Source organism: Phocoena sinus, chromosome 1, assembly GCF_008692025.1.
Source record: "Phocoena sinus isolate mPhoSin1 chromosome 1, mPhoSin1.pri, whole genome shotgun sequence".
Classification (NCBI taxonomy): Eukaryota; Metazoa; Chordata; class Mammalia; order Artiodactyla; family Phocoenidae; genus Phocoena; species Phocoena sinus.
In genome coordinates, this window is record NC_045763.1 from 13396434 (window position 1) to 13410200 (window position 13767).

Genomic DNA, 13767 nt, shown 5'->3' on the forward strand with positions numbered 1-13767 from the left:
TTGCAATTACTGCTATAACATTCACATTCTTCTACGTTCATCACACAGTCTTTGTAAACATGACGTTGAATAGATGTAGGACAGTCCACCGGGTGGGTGCACCAGAGTTACCTGACTGTCCCCAGTGCTTGGGCCTCTATCTAGCCTGGTGCGCTGGGTTGTCGATGTTTAAGTAACAACTCAATGTCATGGCTGGAATTCAAGCATCCATCCATTCGCTCTTTGACCAGATTTCACTGTGCAGTGGGCCCTATGCTGAACAGGGAGGGTGTTGACGGGCCTGGACCGGTGTGGGAGGCAGCCGAGCAGGGCCAGAGTGGAGTAGATGTTGTCAGGCTGGAATGTGGCAGGCAGAGGAAGTGGCCGGTGCAAGGGTGGCTGGAGTGGGCTTCACGGTTGAGGATGGTGAAAAGCTTTTCCCAGGAGGGCAGTGGGTGGTGCACACTGCAGACAGGCCATCTCGAGGGCAGAGGCGTGGTCGCATAGTGCGTCCTGAGCACCCTCCAGGCCCGGGCTCTGGTTGGCCTGGAGCATAGGGAGCCTGCCAGGAGAGGTGGGAGTTGGGGCAGAGCTGAGGCCTGGAAAGCCCAGCTAAGGAACTTAGACTTTCTCTGGCAGTAGATGGGAAGCCTGATGTTTATCTCCTCTCTTTGTAAGAGTTTTTTTTTTTTCTTAAATTAATTAATGAATTAATTTTTGGCTGTGTTGGGTCTCTGTTGCTGCACACGGGCTTTCTCTAGTTGCGGTGAGCGGGGGCCACTCTTCGTTGCTGTGCGCGGGCTTCTCATCGTGGTGGCTTCTCTTGTTGTGGAGCATGGGCTCTAGGCGCGCGGGCGTTAGTAGTTGTGGTTCATGGGCTCTAGAGCGCAGGTTCAGTAGTTGTGGCACACGGGCTTAGTTGCTATGCACCACGTGGGATCTTCCCGGACCAGGGCTCAAACCCGTGTCTCCCTGCATTGGCAGGTGGATTCTTAACCACTGTGTCACCAGGGAAGCCCTTTTTTATTAAAGATCAAAATTTTATTTAAAACTGTAAAGAAAAAATCAAATAGCACATAATGGTTTATCTGGAAAGGCCCTTCCTACTCCCCGTCTCCAGTCCTGCTTCCTGGAAGAAAATACTTTCACCTGTTCTGTTTTTAATCCACCGGGCACTTTTCTTGTGACTCAGTTGTGTGCTCCACTGTTTCTGGGTTTATCAGTTTTTGGACATAATGTCTTGCCTCCCTGCAGTGAAGATGAGGGTTTGGCTCACACCACCCACCTGCCTTCCCCGAGAGTTCTGTTCTGTTGGTGCCTTCAGACCTTTAGATAATATACGTAAGCTGTCACTTCCTCTTCCGTAGACTTGCAGCTCTGTCTTTCCCTTGCATCAGCGTCATGGTAGAGCCTGGTGTGCGCTTGTCTTCCCTTGCTCCACGTTCGGTGCTGTCACGTGGGTAGCTTGAGATGGGCCATGTTAGAAGTATTTACACCACGGGAATCAGCAGACACAACACACCAGGATTCCCCCCGCCCGTTGTTAAAATGTTTACCGACACAGCACTGCCGGGCTTCTGAGGTTTCTTCCCTCTGACTTGGGTTCAGGCAGAGGCCGGGTTAGCTTGGCTCCCAGAGGCCTCGCTGGCCGGCCCCGCCCAGCACTGACAGCCCTCCCTCTGTGCCGCAGCAAAGCTTCGAGGCACACCAGGACGCGGCCGTGAGTGTGACACACATGGTAAAGGCGGGCAGCGGCGTCTGGATGGCCTTCTCCTCCGGCTCCTCCATCCGCCTCTTTCACACGGAGACGCTGGAGCATCTGCAGGAGATCAACATCGCCACCAGGACCACCTTCCTGCTGCCAGGTGAGGCTGCTGCTGGGCCGTCATGCCCTGCTGTCCTGGGGCTGTGAAGGGAGGGAGGGAGCAGACATCCGGGAAGCAGTTTCCACGGCCAGCCCAGCCCATCTCATTAACCCTTGAGGCAGCCTTTCGTCAGCCTTGAAAACTGGGCCTCCCAGAGGGGAAGCAGTTGGCTCAGGATTCGAACCCAGGCCTGTCCTTCCAAAGCCCTTCTGGCTGTCATCACAGCACAGCAGACGGGGGCTCGTGGGAAGTCAGGCTCTGAGCTCAGGGGACTCCCCCAAGTCAGGCGGCCGCTAAAAAGCCACGCTGGGCAGGAAGCCAGGCTCATCTATACCTCCCGCTCCTCAGGTTGACCAAAAACCCAGTTCTGCCTCAAATCACCTTCAGAATAAGGCAAAGGGAAAGAGAGAAGGTCAACTAAGGGTCTCTTTCCTTAGAGGTTTCTATTTTTATTTTTTTTATTATTATTTTTTGAGGTACACGGGCCTGTCACCGCTGTGGCCTCTCCCGCTGCGGAGCACAGGCTCCGGACGCGCAGGCTCAGCGGCCACGGCTCACGGGCCCATCCACTCCGTGGCTCATGGTATCTTCCTGGACCGGGGCACATATCCGTGTCCCCTGCATTGGCAGGCGGACTCTCAACCACTGCGCCACCAGGGAAGCCCTCCTTAGAGGTTTTTAAAGAAAGGCAATTGTCCCCCTCAGTTTGCCTTCAGGTTTGGGGCAAGGGGAGGGTGAAGACCTTGGACATCATCCCCTTGGGGCCCGTGCTTCCTCCTGCAGAGCTGTTTGTGAGACCCACGGAGAGGATTAAGATCTGAGCTCACCTAGCACCCCCGCTGCCACCCGGCATCTGCTGAGGCGTCCGTAGAATCGGCTCCAGGCATCTCCCATACTGTCTGCTGCCCCAGTTGCCGCCCAGATCCCTGTGGGCTGTGCTGGGAGCCAGGGCAGACATGTGCTCAGGGTCCATCCCTACCCCCGGTGGGCTTTAGAGCAGCCCTCAGGGCTTGCCCTGACCCGGGGCTGGTCTGGGAGGGTGTGGGGACTGTCCTGTTCAAGCTCAGCCGACTGGGCTGGGTGCAGCAGCTGGGGGCACCGAAGGGCCCCAGGGCCAGGGAAACAGAGAGGCGTGGCAGGCTGAACCTGGAGCTGATTGTGAGAGGGGCTTGGCAGATGGGCCATGGCAGAGGCTGGAAGCGGCCAAGGGGGGTGGAGTGGGGGCTGGTTACTAACAACAAGATCAACAACAACAGCAATAGTACCTCGTGGCTGCCAGCCTGCCAGGAGCCCTACAGTGAGCTAGGTCCCAAGGGCTTTACGTACAGGAGCTCACTGTCCCCGTTTTACAGATGCAGAAACTGAGGTTTGTTCATCAGGGTAAAGTGGCCAGAGGCAGGACAGGGAGTCACATGAGGTCGGACTCAGTTCAGAGTCCCGCTGGGCGTAACGGGGGAAGAGATGTTTTCAGAGGTGGCCAGAGTCCTGGCTTGGCCACTGTCGGGTCTTGGCAGGTCTCTTTGCTTCCTGGAGCCTCTGGTCCCTCTGTGGGATGGAGAGTGGTTCCTGGCTCAGGATAAATGGCGTCAGGCATGGGAAAACGCCTTGCCTAGGTCTGGGGCATCCATGAGGAGAATAAACGGCTTCCTAACCTGCTCCTGGGGTCTGGGGTAGGGGCTTGGGAGACCTATGTTATGGGTCCTTCCTCGCTCCTTCTCTCCCTCACTCCCTTCCTTCCTTTTTTTAGCTTTAGTTTCATTGTCTTTCATAGTATTTATATATGAGGTAAATCTATTTTAACTACAATAAAAGTTTCTCAGTATCACAGAAATATTTCCACATTTATGCCGATAGCTAAGTTATTTCAAGCTAGTGGAACAGTGGAAGAAATAGATAATCTTATGGGCCTTTTGCATCTTCTCAGTCTATCTGTGGGAATGGTGGAGAGTAGAGAAAGAATCAAGTTGATCACGCAGTCAGAGGCAGGCTTTGTGGACAGAGCCACTGCAGGTGGAAACCCAGCAGGCTCCCGCTGCACAACTCCGACCCCACTGTGGGTTTAAGATGCATTTTCACGTCCACTGTCTTGACTTGTTCTTTGCAGTTACCCTTAAAGAAGAAAGGACATTGGCTTTCATGAGCAGGTAAACGGAGGCCCAGGAGGTTAAATAACTGGCCTCAGGTCACTCCGCTGAGGGGCCAGAGCCAGGACCCGAATCACAGCTCTCTCACTGGGCGGCCTCCCCCTTCCCGGGCCTCCGTTTCCCCATCTGTACAGCGAGGGCCGGAGATCTGATTCGGAGCTCGTAGGGCAGACCAGAGCCCGGAGTTAGACAGGCCCTGCTGGGATCCTGGCTCTGCCGCCTTCCAGCTCTGTGACCGGAAGCAAGTGGGGAGCCTCTCCCACCTTTCGTCCCTGCCTTTCAGGGCAGGTGTGGGCCTTACCTGAGGTGGTGAGGACAGCGCCCCACGGTCCCCGGCTCCAGTGCGTGATGGTATCGTCCACCATCATTATCTTCATGGCAGTCCCTGCCCCTCATTGCACTGGTCCCCTTCGGCCGTGCATCACCCCCCAACCCTCCAGTCAGGGCCCCTCCCACCACGTCGGCACAGACAGAAGCCACCTGTCTGCTTGCCCGACCTCCCGGAGCTGGGCCCTGGACACGTCAGAGTGGAGGCTGAGCTTCCTGCGTTCAGGGCTTCCCAAAGGTCCCGAGGAGTTACTGTCCTGGGCCTCCTTCCCCCAGGCCTGACCTTTCCTAACACTGGGGAGCCCGGGCCCCTGCTGGCCGGGACACCGTGAGCCCAAGAGGAGCCAGCCCCGGGTGGAGGGGGGCATCAAATCCACCCTACACTGTGCCCCGGCAGAAGAAAAGAGCAGGATTCTTAAATTCTTTATTAGAGATATTTTTAAAAGGCTTTTAGGTATTTTTTCTTCCCCCATCCCACCAAATGAAATAATTGTGTAATTACTGATAAATTTGTTCCTCCTCTAAGTGCGGATATGTTTTAAGGGCATGTTAAAAATTCATCACGCTTCCTTTCCCCGACCCCTTTCCTCCACTCGCGTCCCCAACTGGAATTAATGCATTTTTGAACCTAAACTCCCTCCTCCTCTTAACTAGACAGATCATTAATAAAATGTTCTCTGAGAGCCTGAGCTTTTTAAAGTTGTATATCTCCAGATAGATGGCTTGGGTGAGTTGAACGCTGCTGCATTAAGTCTCTGTGATAAAATATTTATCCACCATTAGACTTTCTTTTTTCCTTTCGTTCTGTTTGTGAAGGGCCTTGTTCTTTTCCTCGAGGCAGAGTGGGAGGAGGAAGGGCCTCGGCATGAGGTCTGCAGATGAAGTCATTTCTCCATTCTGCCATCTCATTTGGTTTCTCGCTGCCTTCCTTTTGTTTGCCAGGTTTCTGCAGTCCGGTGGGGGCCGAGGGGAGGCAGGGGCATCAGGAAATGGTCTCCTGCTGGTCCTGAGGCCTCAGGGGCCCTGGAAAAGGAGGGGAGGCGTGTGAGATGGAACATTTGCCACTGCTCCTTCTCTTGGCTTTTATTATTTTTGTGGGTTTCTGGCTCTGATGGAGCTGATCCCAAGAGACTAGGTCCTTTTAATAATCACAAATATTGTCCTAATAGCCTCCATTTTTTGATTATATATTATGGGCCAAGAGCTGTGCTCCACTGTGTGTATATATTATAGTGTGTGTATAGACATATATATTTATATACATACTCCCTGTGTATATATACATATATAATATTGCTAATAATCATAAAATCGAGCAAGGGACATTTGTAATACTCATTGAACAACGAGAGACAGTGGCTTGTTGATTCACGCAGCTGGTAAGTGACAGCAACACCTGTGTCCTTACTCACTTCTCTGCTTTCATTCATTCATTCTCTCATTCACTCATTTACTCACAGGTCCTTTTAAAAAATATTTATTGAGGTACAGTTGATTTACAATATAAGTTTCCGGTGTACAACAGTGATTCACAATTTTTAAAGGTTATACCCCATTTATAGTTGCTATGACATATTGGCTATATTCCGTGTGTCGTACGATAGATCCTTGTAGCATATTTATTTTATATCTGGTAGCTAGTACCTTCTAATCCCCTTCCTCTGTCCTGCCCCACCCCCGGTCCCTCTCCTTACTGGAAACCACTAGTTTGTTCTCTAGATCTGAACTCACAGGTCCTTTTCGAGTGTCTACCGTGAACCAGGGTATTCGGCCAGGAGCTGGGGAATCAACTTTGAGACACAGATAAGCTGCTGCCCTCAGGAAGCTTACATTTGGGAAGGCAAACAGTAAATGAGCAAAGGGAGAAATAGAGGAATTACAGACCTTGAGCAGAGCCAAGAAGAGAAGATAGGTGGTGACGTGAGAGCCTCCTGCACTTTCTGATTTCACGAGGGCTAGAATCACCCACGGCTGGACTGTCCTCTGAGGCTGTCCTAGTGGTTGGGAGCCTACACTCTCTGAATTGATGAGGATGTGGGGAAGAGTCCCAGCTCCCCCAAACCCAGATACTGTTTGTGAAATAGCCCCTGACAAACTGGCTTTTTTCCCACTGTGGCTTCCATTTCCACATTGAATCAACACTATGAATAAGACTCGCTGAGTTTGCATCATGTCGCCAGACTCCTATATCCCGCTGCCTGATGACAGCTCCACTTGGGTATCTAATGTGCGTCTCAAATGACATCCGGTATTGAACTTGGACTCCTGCTCCAAGCCTGCTCCTCCTTGGTCTCGGTCCACAGCACTGCCATGCACCCAGCTGCTTGAGACAAAAAACTCTGAACTGTCCTTGATTCCTCTCCCCTCCCCCCTCCCCGTCAGTCTGTCAGCAGGTCTGTCTCTAACCTGTTGGTTTCTCACCATCTCCCTGCCACCACCGTGTCTCAGATGCCACCATCCCTGCCTTGCTGGTCTCCTTGCTCCCCCCATCACCCCAGTCCTCCGTCTCATTGCAGCTAACATGCTCCTCTAAAATCCAGGTGCATCACCCCCCTGCTTAGACCTGCCAGTGGCACCTCATCACGCTCGGAATGAACAGTCAAAGCCCTAGCCCTGGCCCATCCACTCTTCTGACCCTCCCCTCGTTGTCTCGCAGAGCCCTCATCCCCAAGCTGCACTGGCTCAGTCCTCCACAGACTGCGAGCTCATCTTGTCACAGGGCCTTTGCACGTGCCGCCTCCAGGGCTTTCGCTTGGGCCTTGGCTTGGCTGCCGCCTCCTTGTCATTGGATGCAGCCTCCCCATCCCCCCAGGAAACAGAGTAAGGCACAAAACCCTGGCATCCTCCCACCCGCTCTCTGCCTCACTGCCCCGTTTCACTCCTCTGCCTGGTAGCTATATTCCTTGTTTCTGTTTTCTTTTCCTCTTTCCCCTCCCAGGGCTGCATCAGTACAGTAGCTACCATTAAAATTAAAATTAAAAGAAATTACAAACTCAGCCCGTCAGTCCCAATAGCCACATTTCAAGTGTCAGTAGCCATATGTGGCTAATGGTTACCGAACTGGACAGTGTGGTAGAGAGCCTTTCCATTATTGTAGAAAGTTCTAGAACGTTTGCTCCTTAGGAGCAGAACTTTGTGTGCGTGGTTCCCCCTGTGCCTCCAGCACCAAGTGCAGCGTCCTGCACACAGTAGGTCCTGGGGATGTGCTGGGGGGCCGAGTGAATGGACGGGTGATGGTATAGACCAGTGTGTTAGGAAATGCTGTGTGAACCCCAAGACAGTAACCTTCCTTCTGAGGTGACCATGGAGCCACACCATTCTGCTCTGAGACCCTGCTCTGCAGAGGAAGCCCATACACCTACAGGTATGGAACTCAAGTAATTTGCTCGAGTAGAGAGGCAGTGAAAGCATCAGGCTGTGAGAAGCGGCAGAGGCCTGAGCTCTGCTCCTCCCCACTCCCCACCCTGCACTCACCAGCTGGGTGACCTCTTTGGACCTTAATATCCTTGTCTGGAAAATGAGCACGGCATCCGGGTCTTGCGTACCTCTCGGCTGTTGCAAGGCTGATGTCAGGCTAGGGCAGGTATACGAAGTGCTTTGGAAACTGCAAAGCAGTATTTCTCAAAGTGTGGTCCCGGGCCCAGCAGCATCGGTATCACCTGGGAACTTGCTGGAAATGCAGTTTGGGGGCTCACCTCTGGGGTTTGCCCCTCAGTTATCAGCCCTCCTGGTGGTGCTGATGCATGCCCAGCTTGAGAACCCCCTGTTCTAAGCATCACTTCACGTCATGGCATGACTTTGAATTTGAGGAGAGAATAATCCTGTCCTTGGGCAGAAGGATTCAGGCCAGAAGTGAGACGGCCCTTTGGAGGGGCAGGAGCGGGCTCCCAGCCCCTCCTTCATGCCCATTCCCGTTGACCGGAATTGTTAGCAATGGAACAGCAGCGAGGATGGCAGACGGCCCCTACCTGTGAGTGCCATGTACCAGCCACTGGATTATGTGATTTACAATCATTGGCTCATTTACTCCTCAGGACAAGGCTTTGAAATATCATCATTGTCGCCTTTTGCAAGCGAGGGAACCATGCCACAGACAGGTTTTGTTTCTGGCCCCGGGACATGGAGCCAGGAAGTAGCAGAGCTGGGGTTTGAACCCAGCGCCTGGCCCCGCAGCTGTGCTCGCAGACACCATGCTGTGCAGCCCGTACTGTGCTTCCTCCCTGTGAAGAGCAGGGGGACCCGCCTTCCCTGCTATTGCTGTTCTCACTAAAAGGAGGAGACAGCCCCGGGGATAGCCGGATGAGAACTGATCTGGACTGGCGTCAGAAACATGCTAGCGCCTGACACTGAGTGCCCGTTTCACTGTTGGGACCAGGGGCTGCAGGGCACACTGCCCTCGCCAAAGGAAGGGCCCGTGTGGGCAAGATGTTAAGCCCGGGCTGGAAACCAAGGGGCTGCAACAGACTGCCAACTCACCTGAACCCCTCCCCACGCATCCCATCTGCACCATCTGCTTCACCCTCAAACCCCCACTTTCCCAGGCCTCCCTTCACGCCCCAGCTGGCCAGCTGTGTCCCTGGCACGGGCGGCCCTTAGTGCACACCTTGTGCCAAGACAAGCCAGCCATGCTCACATGGGCCGGTACCGTGGCCTTCCCTCATAGCATCCTCAAGGCAGCCCCGCTTTACAGAGGAGGAAACTGAGGCTGCGTCGGGGGAGCCCTCAGCTGGGGGACCCAGGGGCCAGACCCCAGCCGGGTTAGCCTCCCAAGCCCCAGATCTTAATCACAACCCTGTCTAGCTTCTTGCTTATCTCAGGAGAGGAGCCCAGACTGTGCCATTTTCTCACCTGCCGTGGCGCCCATCCACTGCCCTCCCCCCCCAAGAGGATGTACCGCTCATGCTGACTTCTCCCTCTGCAGGCCAGAAGCACCTGTGTGTCACCAGCCTCCTCATCTGCCAGGGTCTGCTCTGGGTGGGCACTGACCAGGGTGTCATTGTCCTGCTGCCTGTGCCGCGGCTGGAAGGCATCCCTAAGATCACAGGTGAGGCTCTGGGAGCCAGTCCCACAGGGCCCGGGGAGTCAGCTACCTACGGCCAGGGAAGGGTGGATCTTGTGCCCAGGTGTTTGCGCTCTCTTCTGATATGGGGGTGGGGGTCCATTCTCTAACGTCCTCTGTCATCGCAGGTGGCACTGTGGCTCAGTGGATTTAAATCACCTTGGCCTTGCAGTCTCCTGAGTCTTCTTTCTGAGTCTCAGTTACCTAACCTAGCAATGGACACAGTAGGCATATTGGCCAGATGGTCTGGGGATTGGCTGAGACAACTGACTAATGGTAGAGGATCTGCTGGGCCCCTTCTGCCCCCTCCCCACAGCAGCTTCAAAGTGTCCAGGCTCCAGTGGTAGAAATCTGAGGGCTCCTGGGGCTGGGGATCCATGTGCAGCTGTGTTTGCATGGATTAGAGGGAGGGCTACCCTGACTGTGGCACTGGGGTCCAGGATCAGGGAAGACCCCAGAGCTCTGGGCCCCTCTCTGCCTCTGTCCTGAGGGTGATGACGAAGTGGCCTCTTTCAGCTGCTGCCGGAGGGCGGGGCTGAGTGCAGTGGGAGGGAGAAGTCCTGAGGGAGACCAGCCCCAGGTGGAGCTCAAACCTCTCTGCCAAAGAAGACTCTCTTCCTAAATTGTAAGATTTCCCATTTTCATGATTTTATCACATAGGTCAATTTGGTCCTGGGGTTGCAGGGATGCATTGGACAGAGACCCTGCCCCCAAATGCTGAGAGTCTGGTAGGGGCAGCTTGTAGTCAGGGTAGCAGGTGCTATGATGGCAGGTGTCCTGGAGTCTGCAGGGCATAGAGACAGGAGTGATCATTTCTTCATGGCTGAAGGCAAGAAGGGTGCCCTGTGGAGGAGCTGAGCTGGGCTTCAAGGCTGAGCTGTAGAGTTAGGTGGATGGGAAAGGCTCTCTAGGCAGAGGCAATGGCTTGGGCAAAAGCACAGAGATGTGAGGATGGCTCAGGCAGGGAGCTGCGGGTGCTTTCACACCGAGGTTCCCCATGTGGTTTATAAAGTCATTCGTGTTCCCCTGCTCCAGTTCTCCAAAGAAAGTAACCCTGGAGCATTGAGAGCCCTCCCCCAGACCCATGGCCTTCTGGGAAGATAACAATGTAGATTGCAGTAACCAAAAAAAACCCAAAAAAACAAAAACAAAACCCAGAAATTCTCCAAGAGACCTATTGGGTCTTTAAAACTCTGGGCCTTTGGGCCCCTTCTCTCTGCCCTCTTCCTGCAGGGAAAGGCATGGTCTCGCTCAACGGTCACTGTGGACCTGTAGCCTTTTTGGCCGTGGCCTCCAGCATCTTGGCCCCCGATATCCTGCGGAGTGACCAGGAGGAGGCCGAGGGGCCACAAGCCGAGGAGGACAAGCCAGACAGTCAGGCTCATGAGCCAGCACCCGTGCCTGCGAGCCACGTGGGCCGAGAGCTGACCCGCAAGAAGGGCATCCTTTTGCAGTACCGACTGCGTTCTACCGCCCACCTCCCGGGCCCGCTGCTCTCTGTGCGGGATCCGGAGCCCACGGACGGCTCAGCCCTGGAGCACAGTGAGGAGGACGGCTCCATCTACGAAATGGCTGATGACCCCGACGTCTGGGTGCGCAGCCGGCCCTGTGCCCGTGACGCCCACCGCAAGGAGATCTGCTCGGTGGCTATCATCTCCGGAGGGCAGGGCTACCGCAACTTCGGCGGCGCCCCGGGCGGCAGTGGGAAACCAGCCCTGTGTGGGGAGACGGACAGCGCCCTCCTCATCTGGCAGGTGCCCTTGACGCTATAGCCCCCACTCAGGCCGCGCAGCTGCAGGCCTGGCCGCAGCCAAGCCAGGCTCTCGGCCTGCTGTGGACCCTCCCAGCGGTCCAGGGTCCCCAGGGAGCACTGGGTGGCAATGCCTTCCAGGGACCTGCATGGCGCCTTGCGGACGGGCCTGGAACTCTGGTAACTACCTGAGCAGGGCAGAGGAAAACCTCTTCCTTTTTAAGAAAAACAAGAAAAAATTCAGAGTGTTTAGGAGAGTGGTTTGGGTTTGGGGAGAGGGAGGACACCTCTGGAGAAGATGGCCTTCTTTTTAAAAGCAAAAAACACAAAACCTCACAATTGCCTGGCAAGCCCAGTGCCTCTTGTCCAGGCCCGAGCGGGGCTCAGGGGCGGCCACGCACCCTTCCTGGAAGGGTGCGTGTGTGTGAGTGTATGAGAGTGTGTGGGCTGGTGTGTGAATATATATAAATACGTATATATGGTGTATATTATATGTGTATAAAGTCTGTACATATTGGAGCTCTGGGAGATGCTGGAATAAAAGGCAAGAATAACATCAGTACTTGGATTGAGGGTTGTTTTTTTGTTTTGTTTTGTTGTTTCGAGATGTGATGGGCGAAGAGACAGAGCAGCTGTCACTGGATAGGGGTTGTTCTGGAGCCAGCAGGAAGGATCCAGGCCAGGCACCGCGAGAACAGGCCCTAGAACTGTGCTGTCCGGTGCAGTCGCCGTTGGTCACATGTAGCTGTTTAATTTTTTAATTAATTAAAGTGAAATAAAATCACAGATTCAACTGTTTAGTCCCATTAGCCCCATTTCTAGTGTGGCTCAAGGTGCCCAGGTGGTGAGTGCCAACCGCGTTGAACAGCACAGGTACCACTGTTTCCATCACCCCAGAAAGTTCTCTTCTGCTCGGGGAGGGGCTCTTGGGAGTTTCTTTTCTGAAAGTTTTTGGAAGAGAAGGCTGGGCCCCAGCTCTGGAACGGTGTGGAGGCACAGGCCTTGGCATCCATCTGGCAAACCTGGGAGGAAAAGAAACTGAAGGGCTTCACTGTGTGGAGGGTGAGGGTCTGGGGCTGTTGGTAAGGGCAACAGAGCCACGAGGGAGGGGGCTGAGGTCCCTGGGTCTGAGGGAGGATGGGGTGAGTTCCAGGGGCTGGGAGCAGAGCCTAGGCTGTGGGGTGGGATTGGCAGGTGGGGACCTGGCTCAATCTCCATCCTTAAGTTTCTGGAGCTGCCTATAGAAAAAACACCAAAACCCAAACCCACCACCCAGAAGGGAAGTGTTCCCACCCATCCATCCACCTCTCTGTCATCTGTCGGCGTGTCTGTTTGCCCGCCACCCACCCACCCACCTGTCCTCCCTTCCACACGTAACAGTGGCCACACTGGGATACAGGGAGGAGGGAAGCCGAGGCGGGAGGCAAACCTCGAAATGAGACCCGGCCTCACGGCTCGATGCGATTCCATGGGAAGCTCCGCGAACCCAGGGGAAGAGCCGCCAAGGAGGGGACATTTCAGCTGTGTTCCGACTACCTGATGGGACCTCGTGCACTGGAGGAGTCACTTCCTTGTTCGCTCTTTTCACACGCCCCTTGAGCCCCGCTGGACTAAGGCACCATGCTAGTTGCTGGGGCCACGGAGGCGAGCAAAGCCACAGCCAGCTCTGTCCCTTGTCCTCAGGAAGTACATGCTTAGCGGGTAGGGCAGGCATGAGCCAGTGGGCGAGGGCTGGGGGAGGTCAAGGGTGCTGCAGGGAAGGGGAAAGGCCTTGTGGAGAGAAAAGCCTGTGCACAGGTTGGCTTATTCCTGGCGGGGGGTGGGGTGCGGGTGAGTGTTCCAGCATGGTTGCCCAGGAGGAGGAGGGGGAAGCTGTGTCTGGAGGAACCCTGGCCCTGGACACTGGCCAACTACATCCACTCCAGATGAACCCATCTTCTCTGGGCCTCAGTTTCCCATTTTGTATCAAAGGGAGGCTTGTTACCTCCAATGGGAGAGGAGGGTCCTTTCTAAGTACAAATGGGATAAAGAACATGTCTTGGGCTTCCCTGGTGGCGCAGTGGTTGAGAGTCCGCCTGCCGATGCAGGGGACACAGGTTCGTGCCCCGGTCCGGGAAGATCCCACATGCCGCGGGGTGGCTCGGCCCGTGAGCCATGGCCGCTGAGCCTGCGCGTCCGGAGCCCGTGCTCCGCAGCGGGAGAGGCCACAACAGTGAGAGGCCCGCATACTGCAAAAAAAAAAAAAAAAAAAAAAAAAAAGAACATGTCTTCATTTTCATTGCTCAAGTTAATTACTGAGTGCACTGCCTGGGTGGGGCTCCCCGGAGGAGCTGGACGGGACTTTTCCTGGGACAGCGACTGATAGGTAGAGGCCGCTTGGGACAACAGACAAGCCTGGAGTCTAGGATCCGGCAGGCCTGCATTCACGTCCAGCTCTGCCACAGCCCTGCCTTGTGTCTTCCAGGGCATCCCTTCACCCCCAGGCCTCGGTTTCCTCGCCTCTAACATGGGGACGATGATGCCTTGAAGAATTACCGAGGACAAGTGTTAACAGGTCCATGGAAAGCACCAGAACGGTCCTCCAGCAGCGGCTCTGCGATGATTGCTTATGTCGTCGTAGCCTGCCTTGTTCCAAACGATTTG

At 54.7% G+C, this 13767-nt stretch overlaps 1 protein-coding gene across 7 annotated transcripts in view; it reads left to right on the forward strand.

Moving 5' to 3' along the window:
* ARHGEF10L (Rho guanine nucleotide exchange factor 10 like) overlaps positions 1–11683 on the forward strand; it is a 145486-nt gene extending 133803 nt beyond the window's left edge. For all 7 annotated transcript variants that reach the window (XM_032622756.1, XM_032622772.1, XM_032622764.1 and 4 more), the window contains 3 exons: positions 1670–1844; positions 9237–9359; positions 10608–11683. In XM_032622756.1, the coding sequence (XP_032478647.1) occupies positions 1670–1844; positions 9237–9359; positions 10608–11146 (837 nt within the window). In that variant the 3' untranslated portion in view covers positions 11147–11683. The remainder of the gene's footprint in view (positions 1–1669; positions 1845–9236; positions 9360–10607) is intronic.
* The last annotated feature ends 2084 nt before the right edge of the window (positions 11684–13767 follow it).